General features: G+C 43.4%; 2 protein-coding genes across 2 annotated transcripts; one reads left to right on the plus strand and one right to left on the minus strand.

Moving 5' to 3' along the window:
• The first annotated feature begins 469 nt into the window (after positions 1-469).
• On the plus strand, positions 470-1725 carry LOC110492298 (transcription factor HES-5). The gene is made up of 2 exons (XM_021566503.3): positions 470-590; positions 744-1725. Exons 1-2 carry the CDS (start codon positions 531-533, stop codon positions 1176-1178), a joined length of 495 nt encoding a protein of 164 aa, XP_021422178.3. The 5' UTR covers positions 470-530; the 3' UTR covers positions 1179-1725.
• Positions 1726-5250: 3525 nt separating this feature from the next.
• On the minus strand, positions 5251-9682 carry LOC110491101 (taste receptor type 1 member 1-like). Its single transcript, XM_090203453.1, has 6 exons — positions 9378-9682; positions 8905-9208; positions 7841-8596; positions 7442-7663; positions 7158-7278; positions 5251-6299 (listed from the first exon to the last, which is right to left on the minus strand). The coding sequence occupies exons 1-6, from the start codon at positions 9557-9559 to the stop codon at positions 5374-5376; spliced, it is 2511 nt and encodes an 836-aa protein (XP_090059579.1). The 5' UTR covers positions 9560-9682; the 3' UTR covers positions 5251-5373.
• Between the last annotated feature and the right edge of the window lie 10967 nt (positions 9683-20649).

Raw genomic sequence — 20649 nt, forward strand, 5'->3', positions numbered from 1 at the left:
CAGAGATATATTCTTTATGGTCTAAATTAGATATATTCTTTATGGTCTAAATTAGATATATTCTTTATGGTCTAAATTAGATATATTCTTTATGGTCTAAATTAGATATATTCTTTATGGTCTAAATTAGATATTTTCTTTATGGTCTAAATTAGTCTCTTTGAAGAGGGCTCTTCCCTTCAAAAGTGTGTCTTCGTTTCACTTGTTTTTACCTGTCATTATGTTGAATGTTAATTGCATGTATAATGTATTCATGTATTATTAATCAATAGTTGCTGCTTATCTTGGGAATCATCCCTGTATTGCCTCTACTACCCCGTTACCCATCAAGTTATTGATGTTTCTCCTATTGTTGCGATGGGCAGCTCTGTGGTCTCAGTAGTGTGGGAACCCCAGCTGGGCCTGGGCCACATGGCTTTGTCATGCTAATCCCTTGCTATATAAAGGGGGAGAGATCCCTCAGAGGTCCCAGACCACACTCTGCAGCCCAGGAAAAGTAGCCAACAGACCTGTCACTCTCTCACGCAGACATGGCTCCCTGCTTAACTTCCTCTTTCCACCATCTGAAGTTCGCAGAAAAAGACATTAAGGTATGTGTATGGTTCAATCAATGTATATGTGTATATACAGTATAAAATGTGTATATTCATGTATATTATGGCTTTTTATAGTATTTGACTGAATTTCTTGTTGTCATATATTAGAACTGTTGACTAATCAAATGTTCTTCTCTGCCTCCTCAGATAAGGAAACCCATCGTGGAGAAGATGCGTCGAGATCGCATTAACGGCTGCATAGAGCAGCTCAAGCTCATCCTGGAGAAGGAGTTCCACAAAGAGGACCCCAATACCAAGCTGGAGAAAGCCGACATCCTGGAGATGACCGTGAGATTCCTGAGGCAGCAGCAGCAGCCGGCTCCATCTCAGAGGGACTACAGCGAGGGTTACTCACAGTGCTGGAGGGAGTCTCTGCAGTTCCTCTCTGGAAGCCCCAAGAGAGACACCACCACAACCTCCGCTAGACCTCTTCAGGGGCTCCAACAGCAGCTCTCCTCCCAGGCCCAGATATCCTGCAGCAGCCCGATGGGCCGCTCCACTTCCCCAGTCTCCTCCATCTTCCGTGCCACCGCCAAGCTCCAGGACAAAGGAGTTAAAGGTCCAGTTTGGAGGCCCTGGTAGAGAGAGTTACTGGAATCACTGTAAAACCTGAGGGAAACACTGGACTGTATGCCCCTCACTATGTAGGAAATATGCATTTCCAACCTCCTCCACCGTTGTGGGTTTACTGAGCTCTTATTGTCTCATCACATTGATGGCCATATATGTGTGGCACATTTGATTTCTGGCATATTTGAAGTGAGGGTTGTCACTTTTTTGTGAAGATTGTTATTTCTCCTACTTGTTTTGTCATGAGTTTTTTTTGTTTGTATTGAAGAATTTAGGTAATTATTGAGTTATGATATTTTATTGTGAAATTTGAATTGATGGTGAAATGATTGATTACTCCAGTGGAGTTTATGTGTTTTGCTAGACTTAACCAGTAACTACAATATGCTACTGTATTTTCGCCAGCAATTATTTGAGGATATTTCTCTCTTATTATTAGTATGTTATGTTTGGATGGATGTATCTTTTATAAAGGGACTAGTGTGTTGGTATACTTTGTAATAGCACTGTTGCTATTGTTCTGATAGTTTATATTGCATTAAAGAAGCTCTTAAAACTATGTATGACATGTATGACAATGAAACTATAATAACAACCTGTCTTTTGTCCAGGATTGTTATTTTTGACCAAATTGTAGTGGATCTTGCAGTCCACCAATTCTGTTCTAACCAGTTCATATGATCCTCTTCCATGAAGTGTCTTCTCACATTTGATTAACAAATTCAGGAAAATCCACATATAACTTTTGCAATAGGTTCCCTTTATAGGCATCTGTATGGGTTTAAATCAGCTGTCCCATTGAGCTCCTGAATCCTGCCACCACAGATACCCAGTGAGAGGGCACACAGACAGACGGGAACTCACACCAACAGAAGGCAAGGCACCTCTCTATGGCCTGCCCATACAGGGCCTTCAGAAATTATTCAGACCCCTTGACTTTTTCCACATTTTGTTATGTTACAGCCTTATTCTAAAATGTCTTAAATAAATAAAACATCTCAGCAATTTACACACAATACCCCATAATGACAAAGCAAAAACAGGTTTTTAGAAATGTTTGCAAATGTATAACAGATAAAAAAGAGAAATACCTTATTTACATAAGTATTCAGAGCCTTTACTGTGAGACTCGAAATGGAGCTCAGGTGCATCCTGTTTCCATTGATCATCCTTGAAATGTTTCTTTAAAACTTGATTAGAGTACAACTGTGGTAAATTCAATTGATTGGACATGATTTGGAAAGGCACACACCTGTCTATATAAGGTTCCACAGTTGATAGTGCATGTCAGAGCAAAAACCAAGCCATGAGGTCGAAGGACTTGTCTGTAGAGCTCCGAGACAGGATTGTGTCGAGGCACAGATCTTGGGAAGGGTGACAAAACATGTCTGCAACATTGAAGGTCCCCAATAATAAAGTGGCCTCCATCATTCTTAAATGGAAGAAGTTTGGAACCACCAAGACTCTTCCTAGAGCTGGCCGCCCACCCAAACTGAGGAATCCGGGGAGAAGGGTCTTGGTCAGGGAGGTGACCAAGAACCCAATGGTCACTCTGGCAGAGCTCTAGAGTTCCCCTGTGGAGATGGGAGAACCTTCCAGAAGGACAACTATCTATGCAGCACTCCACCAATCTGGCCTTTATGGTGGAGTGACCAGACCGAAACCACTCCTCAGTAAAAGGCACATGACATCCTGCTTGGAGTTTGCCAAAAGGCACCAAGATTCTCTGGTCTGATGAAACCAAGATTGAACTCTTTGGCCTGAATGCCAGGTGTCACGTCTGGAGGAAACCTGGCACCATCCCTACGGTGAAGCTTGGTGGTGGCAACATGCTGTGGGGATGTGTTTCAGTAGCAGGCACTGGGAGACTAGTCAGGATAGAGGGAAAGATGAACGGAGCAAAGTACAGAGATATCTTTAATGTAAACCTGCTCCAGAGTACTCAGGAGCTCAGACTGGGGCGAAGGTTCAACTTCCAACAGGACAATGACCCCAAGTACACAGCCAAGACAATGCAAGAGTGGCTTCGGGACAAGTCTCTGAAAATCCTTGAGTGGCCCAATCAGAGCCCGGACTTGAACCCAATCGAACATCCCTGGAGAGCCCTGAAAATAGCTGTGCAGCAGAGATCCTCATCCAACCTGACAAACATTGAGAGGATCTGTAGAGAGGAATGGGAGAAACTCCCGAAATACAGGTGTGCAAAGTAGTGTCATAGCCAAGAATAATCGAGGCTGTAATCGCTGCCAAAGGTGCTTCAACAAAGTACTGAGTAAACGGTCTGAATATAGCGGGAATGTGATATTTCAGTTTTTTATTTATAAAAAAAACTGTTTTTGCTTTGTCATTATGGGATATTGTGTGTAGATTGATTCGGAAAAAAATGATTTAATACATTTTTGAATAAGGCTGTAATGTAACAAAATGTGGAAAAAGTCAATGGGTCTGAATACTTTCCGAAGGCACTGTATTTCCACTTTCTATTTTTCTAAAGAGAGGCCAGAGATATGCCACACAGACACGGAAGAAAGACCACCAAACCAGCTGCATATTAAGAGGGTTAACTGGTTTTAAAACAACAATGATTTTTAAGTACATAATCATTTGAGTCTTTTGACCAGGATTGTTTTTTTTAGCAAATTGTAGTGGATCTTGCTGTCCATCAATTCTATTCTAACCGGTTCATATGATCCCCTTCAACTAAATGTCTTGTCAATTTTGATGAACAAATTTTGGAAAATTCACATATAACTGTAGCAATAGTTTCCCCCTAAGAGGCTTGGGTTAATTATGGATGTTTTGCATTATGGAAAAGACGCGTTAACACATTAAAGGGCAATTCTACCACTTTTAAAAAATCATACTAATTCTCTCCAAAGCTATATCAGTGTCTACAAATATGGAAATAGCACATTTCTACATTTTATTGTAGAAAAAGAAAAACCCTTGAATAAGTAGGTGTGTCCAAACTTTTGACTGGTACTATATGTTTACACTGATATGGTGCTGGAGATAACGAGTATGACGTTGAAAAGTGGTGGAATTGCCCTTTAAGGAAATACAAAGAAGGAAAACAAGGTTATTTCTTTATTTCAAATAGTTATTTTATTTCTTTATTTCAAATAGTTATTTTATTTCTTTATTTCAAATAGTTATTTTATTTCTTTATTTCTTTATTTCAAATAGTAAAAAGCGCTATACAAAGAAAAGTATATTAATTGATTAGAGCAACAAGTATCAGAGTACCAAACTTGTACACTAACCACAGCAGTGTTCTAGAATATTGGACCGTTGGGTTTTATACTTTTCGAATTCTCAGTGCAGCAAAAGCAATTTCTCCAACTGTCAACAGATTCAAATGATTAGAGGATGCGTACCAAGAGACGCATTGGTTGGGAATTGTGGTTAGTTGTGAGTTCGGTCTGTGCGTCCCCTGTGGATGGGTCACAATGGGACACCGGACTATTGTGTCCTAGCTTCTGTCCTTCTGATTTACACTTTATGTAATGTACATAGTGACTCACACATTTGGATTTAAAACCATAAAGATAGATAGATCTTTGTATAATCACAATTATAGCGTTTGTGGCAGCACCATTGAGGCTTAGTCAATTTTCTTCTTCACAATGGGCTGATCCCTGCTGATGACCCGTTTGGACATGACTCCAACAGGGTCACCAACAGGGATCAGCCAATGAAGTTGGAACTCCCACCCAGTTGACTACATTAAAATGGTGGAAGCCCTCAATGGCACTGCCCATGCTAATACAGTTTTTCAGCCACTAGAGCCTCTTTCATTCTCTGTTTCAAACAGAGCACTATGGGACATGTGTATGGATATTTTGGATAGCTGGTTTCAAATCAGAGGCTTATACCGATCCACATTTTGGAGACCAGACATGTCACACACAGACACTGAAGAAAGACCACAACCCCAGCTGCAGCTAAAGAAGGTTAGCTTTGTTTTTCTCAATTCCCCCCAGTAAAAACACACACTTAAAAAGAAGTGCTTTAAAAAGCTATCAAAGCTACATGACAACCATGTTAGAGAAAGTTATACATACACTTAAATGTGCAAGGGCAACATGTATTTTCTACCAGCTAAGAGCAGAGCAACATTTACTATGTCATTTTTAAAGCCATACAATGGATTGGGAATAAGTATCCAGAAATGCAAAACGCAAAATCTATGATGAAAACATATCTTTCAGTCTTTGTTCATGGTATAAATCTGAATACAGTTTTGGAAATGGGCCGTTGTGTTCATTTGAGGCCTCAGCACCATGATGTAGACCTTGGGCATGAAATAACCACCGAGTATACCGAGCACACTGGACACTATGGCCAGCACATGCATGGCCATGGCAAATTCCCCCCTGCTAACAAAATATATGGTGAAGAAGCTGATCCAGGAGATCATGTATATCATGAGACTAAAGGTGATACACTTGGCCTCGTTGTAGTTGGCTGGCAGGTCTTTTCCCATGTAACTGAAGGAGAAGCAGAGCGTGCTGAGCAGAGAGACGTAGGCTAGCTCTATCATGGCCCAAGAGGAGAGGGTGTTACTACACTCCGTGACAATGCTGTCGGAGTAGAAGTCCACGTCCTGGGAGGGGTACGGGGGGTTTAAAGTAACACGGAGCACAGAGATCAACAAAACTGTCATGGAAACAACGAGGACGGTGACTTCAGGCCCATGGTTCTTAGCCCAGGTATCATAGGCCCGAGGAAGCTTGGAGGACAGCTTAAAGATGCACACTACCTGGAAGGAACGGACGGTGACACAAGCCAGACACACAGTGAAGCTGAAGACGAAGAGAGGCTGCTTGAGAAGGCAGTCAGTCTGAGACGGGAGGCCAAAGTGACACAGGGCACTGGCAGCCGCGGCGGTTAGGGCTAGAAGCATCACCAGGCAGGTGTGCCCGCCGGCCGACTTGACCACAGGGGTGCCCAGGTTGAGGAGGAAGATGACCCCTGTCCCCAGGGTTATGAGCAAGGTCAGAGCCAGGAGGAGTAGCAGGGCGATAGACAAGGGACCGCCCCAGGCCAGCACTAGGACCGTCCGATCCAGACACACCTCGCTCTCCGCTGGGGACCACTGGTAAAGCTCACACTTCTGGCACCGGGTGGATCCTAAAGAGTGACATACCATAACATCAATGCTGGGGTCAGTTCAATATCTATAGTACCACGTTTCCAAAGATTAAGGGGTTTAGCTACATGAATTCATTGAGATTAAAAGCATCCCCATAATTGAATGGATAGCAGTGATTACAACACCATCAGAGATCGTATTCCCATCATGTGTTATCCGAGTAGACTGCTAAATAGCTAATGAAATGGCTACACAAACTATCTGAGTTGACCTTTGTATTTGATTCTCGATGCACACACAAAGGGCCCTACACACTACACACACTGATACTCCAACACACATATAAACACTCACTCCATCATTTGCTCACACACACATAAAACACACATACATACTGACTCTAAACACACTCACATACAATCATCACATATGCAGCTGCTACTCTGTTTATCATATATCCTGATGCCTAGTCACCTTACCCTGATACATACTGTATCTACCTCTATCAATCCAGTATCCCTGCACATTGTAAATATGGTATTGGAAGTGACCCTGTATGTAGTATGCTTACTTTATTGTGTTCTTCTTGTTTCTTTTTTTTATATATTGTGTGTTTTAGTTGTACCTTGTTATTTTTTGTATTACATTGATTACTGCATTGTTGGAGTTAGAGCTAGCAAGAAAGGCATTTTACTGTACTTGTGTGCATGTGACATTAAAACTTGAAACTTGAAAACTAGTGCTACCACCTGCCATAGGAGGTAGTTTATGGAAGGGCAACATATGCCACCTGCTGGACACTTTCAAACAGTACAAATGGAATGTTATTCAACAGACAGGGCTTGGACAATGGATGGACATACAAGACAACTGGTTGGTGTAATCTGTAATCTCACCAGTCTTGTTGAGGAAATTGTGAGCAGCACAGGCCAGGCAGTCGAAGCAGCACTTGTGTTGTCCCGTCTGCAGCTTCCTGTGTCCTTTGGGGCATTCTGGGGAGCATATCGACGGAGGCACCTCCTAGACACACCCAGAAACACACACCGATGTTCCTCGTCCACCTATAACCAGGGTTTTGTCTTTCTATTTCTATAGTACCCAAAAACTATTCTGCAATTTCATCTGACAATGGATATGATTATAATACTACTGCGCAAATGCTGTAATTCTGAGCCTTTACTTTTCCTGTGTATCCGTCGTCACTACCCCATTCAATTTGAGCAGGGTCCACTGTGAGGTCAGTGGGGTCTGCAGTATAAGAGCCCACCTCACGGAGAGACCACTCTGTTCCCCTCCAAATCCAGTTCACGATGTCATATCCTGTGGGCGGGTCTCCGTTCTCATTAAAGTAAATAGAGGAGTTCCCAACAGAGAATCTCACCTGCTTTAACAGTGGCAGAAGCTGAGGGATAGACAGAAGACAAAGAACATGTACTAAACATGACTGTAACATACCTGTGATAGTAAATATGGTTTACTGTTGATTTCCAATAGTACATGGCGTTCAAGTGTATAGTGGACTTCGCTTTCTTTAGAGCAGGCTTTTTGACTACAGTACCACCATTTTGAAAACACTAACCTGCCAAGGTAGCACTTCAGACTTTTGGCATTCATCCAAGCCACAACCAAGTGCTTGATGCAGTGCATGTGCCACAGCATATACAGCCTTGTAAACATTATAAGAGGATTTGATGTCATAGTCCCCCAAAGAGAAGTTTTCTGCTGCCATGCTGGAGAGGTCCGTATTTTGCAAACATTCAACACTCAGGTCCATCATGCCATTGGAGGTGCCACTATGTAACTTTGGAACAGCATGGCTTTCAAACTCCTCAAACCCAGTTATTGCTGTGTATTTGATGGAGATGCCTAGTACAGTCCCAATGGTGTGAATACCTGGTATTCCCGACACTAGAGTGGTGACTGACCAGTCTTCTGTCCCTATCCACACCTTACCAGTTACACCCTGCTCTATGACAAACGGGAAGAACTGACTGACTTTGGTCTTGCTGGAGAACACGACAATAGTGTTGACCTTGGTCTTCAAAATGTTCTTGACTATGTTCCTCATGGTCTGGTTGTTGGCGGAGGTGAGTTCGGGGATGACCCCTTGGTAGGCGATGCAGATGTCAAAGTGAGCAGCATGAAGGGAGAGACTCTCTATGCCCTGGAGGCCGTAGGAGTCGTCGCTGCCCAGTAGAACGATCCAAGTCCAGTTAAAACGCACCAGCAGCTGGACCATGGCGTCCACCTGGTTCTTGTCACTGGGGATGGTGCGGAAGAAGGCTGGGTAGAGGAGCTTGTTACTCAGCATCTCATTAGAGGCTTCATAGGAGATCTAGGAAAAATATCACAGATAAGAGGAGGAGGAGAAAGAGGAGAGGGAGGAGGATGATGGGGAGGAGGAGGGGGAGGATAAATAAGAGGAGGAAGAAGAAGAGGAGGAGGGCAAAGTATAAAGTATAGGATAAATATGAATAGAATAGAATAAATATTTACATATATAAATAGGTTTGAAAAAACAAGTAAGATCAAAAGGAAGAGCAAAAGAAGACTAAAACAAATGGTCACAACTGTATTCCATACTTAGTCTAGAGAGAATAGATATTAGCATTAGTATTACTGGTGACCGACCATACACTGTACCTGTGGCACTAGATAAGAGCCCAGCACTGCAGCAGGGGTGAAGGTGTGACTGCTACTATCAGGCCCGATCACTGCCACTGCCCTCTGGTCACCACCTGTGTTGTTCCCTAAAGTTCTCTGGTACTGTTGGGCCAGCATGGCCAGAGTGGCCAGCACACTGGCTGGTTGATTGCAGGTGTCATACGCCTGGTAACCCAGTGATACCCCTGGGAGAAGATGCTGGTTTTTGGTACCGTTGTTGATCTCCTCCAAAGCGAATCTCATGGCTTGTATCAAATGATAGCCATGTTTATTAAATTTGCCTCTGAACAGGAGAGAATTGATTGCAAGCAGAATCAAAATACGTCTATAATATAAAGAAAGTGTTTGACTCAAGTCCCAATAACTCCCTGATTCTCTAAAATTAACTAAAAGGCCAGGGAAATAGATTAACAAAATATGTCCTCTTGTGAGATCTTTGCTATTGTACTTACTCTTTACAGGCTCCCAGGTCTGGTAGGTTGGAGCTGGAGGGGGCCAACTTGTGTAAGGGAAAGAGACCAGAGATGGAGTAGTCCCCTGGAAGCTGCAGACCGGTTCCCTCAGTCAGCTGGTGGCCAGTCAGGATCAGTACCAACCAGCCCAGGACGACACACACACCACCACACACATCCATACCTTAGCCTCAACAGCCCTGAACTGGAAATATGGGCATTCTACCTATTTTTATATTAGAATGGATGGATGGGTGGAGTGGAAAGAAGGTGGAATGGAGGGAGAGAGGGAGGGGAATGTGGATGGTTTTGCATCTTTCCCAGTGATGAAGTAAGGAACATTTGCATTTTGAGATTGGTTTTTCCTACAGTAGAGTTAGCTTTATATTGAAATGAACTGCATGAATGTACAGGAGTAGAATCTTATTTTGATCACTCTTTTGTGATCACTGGTAGGCCTGATCATGACAACGATGAGACAGCCTATAAGGAGGAGGTCAGAGACCTGGCAGTGTGGTGCCAGGACAACAACCTCTCCCTCAATGTGAGCAAGACAAAGGAGCTTATCGTGTACTACAGGAAAAGGAGGGCCGTACAGGCCCCCATTAACATCGACGGGGCTGAAGTGGAGCGGGTCGAGAATTTCAAGTTCCTTGGTGTCCACATCACCAACAAACTACCAAACACACCAAGACAGTTGTGAAGAGGGCATAACAACACCTTTCCCCCCTCAGGAGACTGGAAAAATTTGGCATGGGTCCCCAGATCCTAAAAAAGCTCTACAGCTGCACCATCGAGAGCATCCTTACCGATTGCATCAATGCCTGGTATGGCAACTGGTCTGGATCTGACTGTAAGGCACTGCAGAGGGTAGTGCATATGGCCCAGTACATCACTGGGGCCAAACTTCCTGCCATCCAGGACGTATATACTAGGCAGACCTATATACTAGGAAGGCCCCAAAAATTGTCAAAGACTCCAGTCACCCAAGTCACTACTGTTCCCTACCGCAAGGAAAGTGGTACCGGAGTGCCGAGTCTAGGACCAAAAGGCTCCTAAACAGCTTTACCCCCAAGCCATAAGACTGCTGAACAATTAATCAAATGGCCAACCAGACTACTTACATTGATCCCCCCTGCTACTTGCTGTTTATTATCTATGTACAGTTACTTTACAAACTACCTCGACTAACCTGAACCCCTGCACATTGACTTGGTACCGGTAGCCCCTGTATATAGCCTTGTTACTGTTATGTAACTTTCTTGTGTTACTTTTTAATTGTATTTTCATTTTTTACTTTAAGAGAGACACCACACACTTAAAATCTGTGCAACTGTCAGATTGTGGCTAACCTTTCAGTCAAAGCAATGTAAATCAGAGCTGGTAATTTTTTTTCTATCTTATCTGTTTTGTCTTGATTTTTGAGGGAGGGGCGAAGGGGAATCCCGATTAGAATATGTTGAGGGGGAAACACATTTTCTAACAAGAGCACATCAGGGTACTAAAATCTTTCCAACATATCTTCTGCTCCATTTTCCATGAGTGGTGGACAGTCGATATAGAAACCTTCCCGAAGTTATTATTGCTGCTAACACTGTTGGGCTGAATTTCCATTCTCTATCCATTACCAAAACCACAGTGACATTTGAGGCCCAGATTGTGCCCCATGTGTAAACACACCTTTAACCACTGACAGCCTATTTGCCTCATACTCACACACTGCAGGATCTGCAAACTCAAAAGAAGACCACAGTTTCCCTTTGTTTTGACAGCAATATTAGACATTTTGTTAACCTCATTATTACAAATGCAAATGCCATGTAAAGTAAAAACATTGTACAAGCTTGGCAAAAGAAAGTATTTCCATGTCCATCAACATAGTTGCACTGAGGACATTTGCCTAGATGTAGGTTTCTAGCCACGGGAGGGACAAAGAATGCATCTGTGGTTTTTAGTGCTGAGAAATTAGTGCTATTTGTTAGTTGGTTTTAGAAATGGGGGGGACATAATATTTTTTATTATTATTATTTTTATCCGGTCAGATAAACACCCCACACAGCCATCCCGACTGTTCAGAGGCGTCCGCATGGTCCTAAAAAACCCTCCTGCCCCCAGTGAAAGTTGCACCTTTGCTTTTTGAAGTTGGTTCGGTTTGGGTTCGATAAAAAAACAAAACTCATGGTTTTTGATTTCGGTTTCCATTATTTGGGTTGAACACTGTAACAATACAGCATAAACAATTAATACAAGTCCCATGATGGTAGTGACTGCTCATTACTGCTCGTCACTTAATTAACCATCATTTATTCAAATGTCTTTACTTTAATAAAATATGTCAGATGTTGTGTATATTACATTTGTCATCATCTCATCTCTGTAGAGCTGTTGCATATGCTGTCTGACAAAATCACTATTTTGTAAAGAAGTCATACATTTATGACTGCTGAATACCAACTATCAATCACTTAGCTCATGTATTTTCAGGTAGAGATACAGTACCTCCCAAAGCAACAGCTGTTCTCTATACCTCACGATCGCGCATTCTTCTACTTCTTCCATAGCAGGCATAAAAGAAACAAGGAGACAAGTAGATGCGCAATGAAATGGTCATATGGTCATTGTAGTTAATTAACACTTTTTATGCACTAAACTATGTAGCATATTGGACTGTTGGAAACTACAACACCACACTACATCTCCAAGTTAAGGATGGATGTGATTTATCTCTAGAGAAACTGCTTTGCACACTCTTGGCATTCTCTCAACCAGCTTCATAAGGAATGTTTTTCCAACTGTCTTGAAGGAGTTCCCGCATATGCTGAGCACTTGTTGGCTGCTTTTCCTTCACTCTGCGGTCCAACTCATCCTTAACCATCTCAATTGGGTAAAGGTTGGATGATTCTGATGCCGCACTCCATCACTCTCCTTGGTCAAATAGCCCTTGTGTTTTGAGTCATTATCCTGTTGAATAAACAAATGATAGTCCCACTAATAGTCCCAAACCAGATGGGATGGCGTGTTGCTGCAAAATGCTGTTGTAGCCATGCTGGTTAAGTGTGCCTTGAAACCTAAATAAATCAATGATAGTGTCACCAGCAAAGCACCCCCACGCCATCACACCTCCTCCTCCATGCTTTACGGTGGGAACCACACATGCAGAGATCATGTGTTCACCTACTCTGTGTCTCATAAAGACATGGCGGTTAGAACCAAAAATCTTAAATTTGGACTCATCAGACCAAAGGACAGATTTTCACCGGTCTAATGTCCATTGCTCATATTTCTTGGCCCAAGCAAGTCTCTTGGCCCAAGCAAGTCTGTCCTTAAGTAGTGGTTTCTTGGCAGCAATTTGATGATGAAGGCCTGATTCACACAGTCTCTTCTGAACAGCTGATGTTGAGATGTGTCTGTTACTTGAACTCTGTGAAGCATTTATTTGGGCTTCAATCTGAGGTGCAGTTAAATCTAATGAACGTATCTTCTGCAGCAGAGGTAACTGGATGTTCCTTTCCTGTGGAGGTCCTCATGAGAGCCAGTTTCATCATAGTACTTAATGGTTTTTGCGACTGCACTTGAAGAAACGTTCAAATTTCTTGAAATTTTCACCATTGACTGACCTTCATGTCTTAAAGTAATGATGGCCTGTCGTTTCTCTTTGCCTATTTGAGCTGTTCTTGCCATAATAGGGAATTTTACCAAATAGGGCTATCTTCTGTATGCCACCCCTACCCTGTCACAACATTGATTGGGTCAAACACATTAAGAAGGAAAGAGAATCCACAAATTAACTTGTTAAAGGCACACCAATTGAAATGCATTCCAGGTGACATTTTTTTTTAAACATTTTTAATACACCTTTATTTAACCAGGTAGGCCAGTTGAGAACAGGTTCTCGTTTACAACTGCGACCTGGCCAAGACAAAGCAAAGCAGTGCGACAAAAACAAAAACACAAAATTACACATAAACAAAGTACCTCATGAAGCTGGTTGAGAGAATGCCAAGAGTGTGCAAAGCTGTCATCAAGGCAAAGGGTGCCTACTTTGAAGAATCTCAAATATAAAATATATTTTCATTTGTTTAACACTTTTTTGGTTACTGCATGTCTCCGTATGTGTTATTTCATCGTTTTGACGTCTTCACTACTATTCTACAATGTAGAAAATAGTAAAATAAAGAAAAACCCTTGAATGAGTAGGTGTGCCCAAACTTTTGACTGGTACTGTATGTATGTATGTATGTGTGTATGTATGTGTGTATGTATGTGTGTGTGTGTGTGTGTGTGTGTGTGTGTGTGTGTGTGTGTGTGTGTGTGTGTGTGTGTGTGTGTGTGTGTGTGTGTGTATGTATGTATGTATATATATATATATATATATATAGTGAATTATAAGTGAAATATGTATATATATATCCACGGTTGAAGTCGGAAGTTTACATACACTTACGTTGGAGTCATTAAAACTTGTTTTTCAACCACTCCACAAATTTCTTGTTAACAAACTATCGTTTTGGCAAGTCGGTTAGGACATCTACTTTGTGCATGAAACAAGTAATTTTTCCAACAATTGTTTACAAACAGATTATTTCACTTATAATTCACTGTATCACAATTCCAGTGGGTCAGACGTTTACATACACTAAGTTGACTGTGCCTTTAAACAGCTTGGAAAATTCCAGAAAATGATGTCCTGGCTTTAGAAGCTTCTGATAGACTAATTGACATCATTTGAGTCAATTGCAGGTGTACCTGTGGATGTATTTCAAGGCCTACCTTCAAACTCAGTGCCTCTTTGCTTGACATCATGGGAAAATCAAAAGAAATCAGCCAAGACCTCAGAAAATAAATTGCAGACCTCCACAAGTCTGGTTCATCTTTGGGAGCAATTTCCAATCGCCTGAAGGTACCACGTTCATCTGTACAAACAACAGTACGCAAGTATAAACACCATGGGACCACACAGTCATCACACCGCTCAGGAAGGAGACACGTTCTGTCTCCTAGAGATGAGCGTACTTTGGTGCTGAAAAGTGCAAATCAATCCCAGAACAACAGCAAAGGACCTTGTGAAGATGCTGGAGGAAACAGGTACAAAAGTATCTATATCCACAGTAAAACGAGTCCTATATCGTCATAACTTGAAAGGCCGCTCAGCAAGGAAGAAGCCACTGCTCCAAAACCGCCATAAAAAAGCCAGACTATGATTTGCAACAGCACATGGGGACAAAGATCGTACATTTTGGAGAAATGTCCTCTGGTCAAAAAGTAGAACTGTTTGGCCATAATGACCATCGTTATGTTTGGAGGAAAAAGGGGGAGGCTTGCAAGCCGAAGAACACCATTCCAACCGTGAAGCACGGGGGTGGCAGCATCATGTTGTGGGGGTGCTTTGCTGCAGGAGGGACTGGTGCACTTCACAAAATAGATGGCATCATGAGGAAAGAAAATTATGTGGATATATTGAAGCAACATCTCAAGACATCAGTTAAAGCTTGGTTGCAAATGGGTCTTCCAAATGGACAATGACCCCAAGCATACTTCCAAAGTTGAGGCAAAATGGCTTAAGGACAACAAAGTCAAGGTATTGGAGTGGCCATCACAAAGCTCTGACCTCAATCCTATTGAAAATGTGTGGGCAGAACTGAAAAAGCATGTGTGAGCAAGGAGTCCTACAAACCTGTGTCACACCCTGACCATAGTTTACTTTGTATGTTTCTATGTTTTGGTTGGTCAGGGTGTGATCTGAGTGGGCATTCTATGTTACATGTCTAGTTTGTCCAGTTCTATGTTCGGCCTGATATGGTTCTCAATCAGAGGCAGGTGTTCGTCATTGTCTCTGATTGGGAACCATATTTAGGTAGCCTGGGTTTCACTGTGTGTTTGTGGGTGATTGTTCCTGTCTATGTGTTTTCACCAGATAGGGCTGTTTCGGTTTTCGTTACGTTCTTTATTTTGTAGTGTTTGTATTGATTCGTGTTTTACGTTTGTTTATTAAAACATGGATCGCTGCATTTTGGTCCGACTCTCCTTCTCATACAGAAAACCGTTACAGAATCACCCACCACCAACGGACCAAGCAGCCAGCCTTGCGCTCGGTGTCTCCGGTTCGCCTGCATAGCCCAGTGCGGGCTATTCCACCTCGCCACACTGGCAGGGTGACCGTGAGCATTCAACCAGGTAAGGTTGGGCAGGCTCGGTGCTCAAGAGCTCCAGTGCGCCTGCACGGTCCGGTCTTTCCAGTACCACCTCCACACCCCAGCCCTCCGGTAGCAGCTCCCCGCACCAGGCTTCCTGTGCGTGTCCTTGGCCCAGTACCACCAGTGCCAGCACCACGCATCAGGCCTACAGTGCGCCTCGCCTGTTCAGCGCTGCCAGAGCCTTCCTCCTCTCCAGCGCTGTCGGAGTCTCCCGCCTGTTTAGCGCTGTCAGAGCTTTCCGCCTCTACAGCGCTGCCGGAGTCTCCCGCCTGTTCAGAACTGCCAGTCTGCAAGGAGCTGCCAGTCTGCAAGGAGCTGCCAGTCTGCAAGGAGCTGCCAGTCTGCAAGGAGCTGCCAGTCTGCAAGGAGCTGCCAGTCTGCAAGGAGCTGCCAGATCTGCCAGTCGACCAGACTCTTCCAGATCTGCCAGTCGACCAGACTCTTCCAGATCTGCCAGTCGACCAGACTCTTCCAGATCTGCCAGTCGACCAGACTCTTCCAGATCTGCCAGTCGACCAGACTCTTCCAGATCTGCCAGTCGACCAGACTCTTCCAGATCTGCCAGTCGACCAGACTCTTCCAGATCTGCCAGTCGACCAGACTCTTCCAGATCTGCCAGTCGACCAGACTCTTCCAGATCTGCCAGTCGACCAGACTCTTCCAGATCTGCCAGTCGACCAGACTCTTCCAGATCTGCCAGTCGACCAGACTCTTCCAGATCTGCCAGTCGACCAGACTCTTCCAGATCTGCCAGTCGACCAGACTCTTCCAGATTTTCCAGTCGACCAGATTTTCCAGTCGACCAGACTCTTCCAGATTTTCCAGTCGACCAGACTCTTCCAGATTTTCCAGTCGACCAGACTCTTCCAGATTTTCCAGTCGACCAGACTCTTCCAGATTTTCCAGTCGACCAGACTCTTCCAGATTTTCCAGTCGACCAGACTCTTCCAGATTTTCCAGTCGACCAGACTCTTCCAGATTTTCCAGTCGACCAGACTCTTCCAGATTTTCCAGTCGACCAGACTCTTCCAGATTTTCCAGTCGACCAGACTCTTCCAGATTTTCCAGTCGACCAGACTCTTCCAGATTTTCCAGTCGACCAGACTCTTCCAGATTTTCCAGTCGACCAGACTCTTCCAGATTTTCCAGTCGACCAGACTCTTCCAGATTTTCCAGTCGACCAGAATCTTCCAGATTTTCCAGTCAGCCAGGATCTGCTAGATCCAACTACCTGCCTGGGCTTCCTCTCAGTGCTGAGCTACCCATCAGTCCCGATCTACTTCTGTCCCGAGCTGCCCCTCTGTCCCGAGCTGTCATTAAGGAGGGTAACCTATCTAGGGACGCTAAGGAGGTGGACTAAGACTATTATGGAGTGGGGTCCACGTCCAGCGCCAGAGCCGCCACCGCGGACAGATGCCCACCCAGACCCTCCCCTATAGGTTCAGGTTTTGCGGCCGGAGTCCGCACCTTGGGGGGGGGGGGGGGGGGGTACTACTGTCACACCCTGACCATAGTTTACTTTGTATGTTTCTATGTTTTGGTTGGTCAGGGTGTGATCTGAGTGGGCATTCTGTTACATGTCTAGTTTGTCCAGTTCTATGTTCGGCCTGATATGGTTCTCAATCAGAGGCAGGTGTTCGTCATTGTCTCTGATTGGGAACCATATTTAGGTAGCCTGGGTTTCACTGTGTTTGTGGGTGATTGTTCCTGTCTATGTGTTTTCACCTGATAGGGCTGTTTTCGTTACGTTCATTACGTTCTTTATTTTGTAGTGTTTGTATTGATTCGTGTTTTACGTTTGTTTATTAAAACATGGCTCGCAATCTACACGCTGCATTTTGGTCCGACTCTCCTTCTCATACAGAAAACCGTTACAACCTGACTCAGTTACACCAGCTCTGTCTGGAGGAATGGGCCAAAATTCACCGAACTTATTGTGGGAAGCTTGTGGAAGGCTACCCAAAACGTTTGACCCAATTTAAACAATGTAAAGGCAATGCTACCAAATACTAATTGAGTGTATGTAAACTTCTGACCCACTCGGAATGTAATAAAATAAGAGCTGAAATAAATCATTCTCTACTCTTATTCGGACATTTCACAATTTTAAAATAAAGTGGTGATCCTAACTGACCTAAGACTGAAAATGTTTACTAGTAATTGTCAGGAATTGTGAAACTGAGTTTAAATGTATTTGGCTTAGGCGTATCTAAACATCTGACTTCAATTGCACATATACATATTTCTTGTTATTTTACAATTATTTGTATTGTTAGAAACTTCAGGTGTAGGGTCTTAATTTTTACCAGTGTCTCACAGGAAAATAATCCTGCAGCAACAGGAAATGTGAATTACTATGTGGATTATAATTGATTGCCATTTTAATAGGGGTTGGTCAATTTTTTGTTAGGACAAATCAAGTCTGAAATTTGAAAGTGGAAATCAAACTTTAGAAGCCTTTTAAAAATAAAATACAGTACACATTTCATTCCCTGCTGTGCAGGAACATTCAGCAACAAATTGAGATCTTACATCGGTATAAGCCTCTGATTTGAAACCAGCTATCCAAAATATCCATACACATGTCCCATTGTGCTCTGCTTTAAACAGAGAATGAAAGAGGCTCTAGTGGCTGAAAAACTGTATTAGCATGGGCAGTGCCATTGAGGGCTTCCACCATTTTAATGTAGTCAACTGGGTGGGAGTTCCAACTTCATTGGCTGATCCCTGTTGGAGTCATGTCCAACCGGGTCATCAAGAAGGATCAGCCAATCGTGAAAAATAAAATTGACTAAGCCTCAATGGTGCTGCCACAGACGCTATAATTGCAAATATACAAAGATCTATTTATCTTTATTAGATATTGGTATTACATGCCTTGTTTATAAAGGCCTTTTCAAACAAATTGTACAGTTACAAAGGACCATTTTTCATGTCTCCTCTGGTTGCTTGTACAGTACATTATCAGTTGGAGATGTCCTATCAATTATGACATCTTTATGATACCTCTCGAATTCAACATAAGCAATTAGGGCTCCCTAGTGGCAAGCGGTCTAAGGCACTGCACCTCAGTGCTAGAGGTGTCATTACAGACCCTGGTTTGATTCCAGACTGTATCACAACCTAGCCGTGATTGAGAGTCCCATAGGGCGGCAACAATTGGCCCAGTGTCATCTGGGTCAACAACGTATTTGGACTGTAGTGTTGACACAGGTGTAGGCATGTGAGTAGCCTGTGTCAGTCTCATCGCACACTTGTGCGGATGAGTCAGTGTCCCGAGAACGTGACTGTGAGCCCCTAGGTGATGACTGCTGGGTCAGGGTGTCACCCAGTAAAAGTTCTGGACAACTTGTGGTTCTGTCTGTGTTGCTTTACTCAACAGTAACTAATCTGTGTGCCTTTTCCAGATGACATCCTCTGCAGTCTGGACAATGTAGGACACAAGTCCAGTCTGAGCAATGACTGTGGCAGGAACACACTTTGGTCCTTTGAGGTAATTCCTTGCTAAGACAGTTTCTCCCGGATTCAGATTTCTGTCTTTTGCGCTCAGTTCATGACATTTGACTTGACATTCTTGTTGACGTCGCACTGTCTCCTCTGCATTCGTAGGTTTGAGTAGGTCGAAGCTTGTGAATAGTTCTCTCTTCATGAGTAGCAATGCAGGCGAAGATTTGGTGGTTGTGTGAGGGGTGTTCCTGTAGCGCAGGAAGCTGTTCAAGCATGGTGTGGTGTCGCTTGACTATGAGATGTTTCATGGTCTATACCAACCATTCTGCCACCCTGTATGAACCATTTCTTGGGGCACTGGCTGCGGTCCGTTGTTGCTAACGAGTTGGAGTGGCAATCCGAACCGACTAAACACTTCTCCAAGCTTCTCGATGGTCTTCTCAGCAGTTGTAGACCTCATGATGGATAACCTGGACCTGCGAAGTCGATGTGTATGCACTGCCATGCCTCCTCTGGCCAACCCATGGATGAAGAGGTGCAAGTTGAGGTACGTTTCAAACCTTCTGACATGAGAAACATGTTTTCACTTTCTCCTCAATGCTTCCCTCCGATCCAGGCCACCAGAAGTAACTTAGTGCAATTTCCTTCATGCAAACCAAATACACTGCAACGCCGTGGTCTTAAACAGAACGAAACAGGGATAAACATACCTGTATTTGTCCAATAGAAACTCTCGTTTGCAACTGTTGGACTAATGATTACACCCTAGATCAGTTAGATGCAGGCAGTGTGCAAGGCGGTATTGAATGTGTCACTGTCTGTCCATGTGTCACTGTTTGCCACCTCAAATTTCTCTCTTGACTTGTGTGCACCTACGCTGTAAATGTTCATTCATAGGCCAGGTTGTAGCAACCTCATGATGGCTATAGGTAAAATTTGAGTATCATGTAGTAGCCTAAACCTATAGAAGTGTAGAAATGTGAAGTGTAGAAATATTTCAGAATGTACTAACAATATTAGCAATTAACATTGTATTTTTTGTGGTAACAATTAGTGGTCCAAGAAGAGCAACCAGAACAGCCAGGCCTCAGAGGCAGCACAGGACCAGGCTAAGATTCCCCACAAGGATAACTATTGCATACTTAAGTCCATACATTTTTTAAAATTATTTAATTTGGCCACTCAGTTAAAAACAAATTCTTATTTACAATGATGGCCAAGCCCGGACGATGCTGGGCCAATTGTGTGCCGCACTATGGGACTCCCAATCACGGCCAGATGAACCAGGGACTGTAGTAACGCCTCTTGCACTGAGATGCAGTGCCTTAGACCGCTGCACCACTCTGGAGCCCCCCTCTGTTCTTGGATCAATTTGAAATAAATAGTGTAAACAGTTAACATTTTTAATACACAAGCCTATTAGGCGTTTGTATAATTCCACTACCAATGCCTGATGGACACTGTTTGATGGACACAAAATCATGCTAATGTCAACCATCTCTCCTGTCTCTAACACCCAACATGGCAGCAGAAACTGCCAAGTCTCCACTACAGAAGGATCTTTCCTCCACCTCTCAACCACAGGAGAAACCACATAATCACTCCCTGTTGGTGAGGATGTTTTCAACAAT

The sequence above is a fragment of the Oncorhynchus mykiss genome, chromosome 16, assembly GCF_057628025.1.
Source record: "Oncorhynchus mykiss isolate SJ-2025 chromosome 16, ASM5762802v1, whole genome shotgun sequence".
Classification (NCBI taxonomy): domain Eukaryota; kingdom Metazoa; phylum Chordata; class Actinopteri; order Salmoniformes; family Salmonidae; genus Oncorhynchus; species Oncorhynchus mykiss.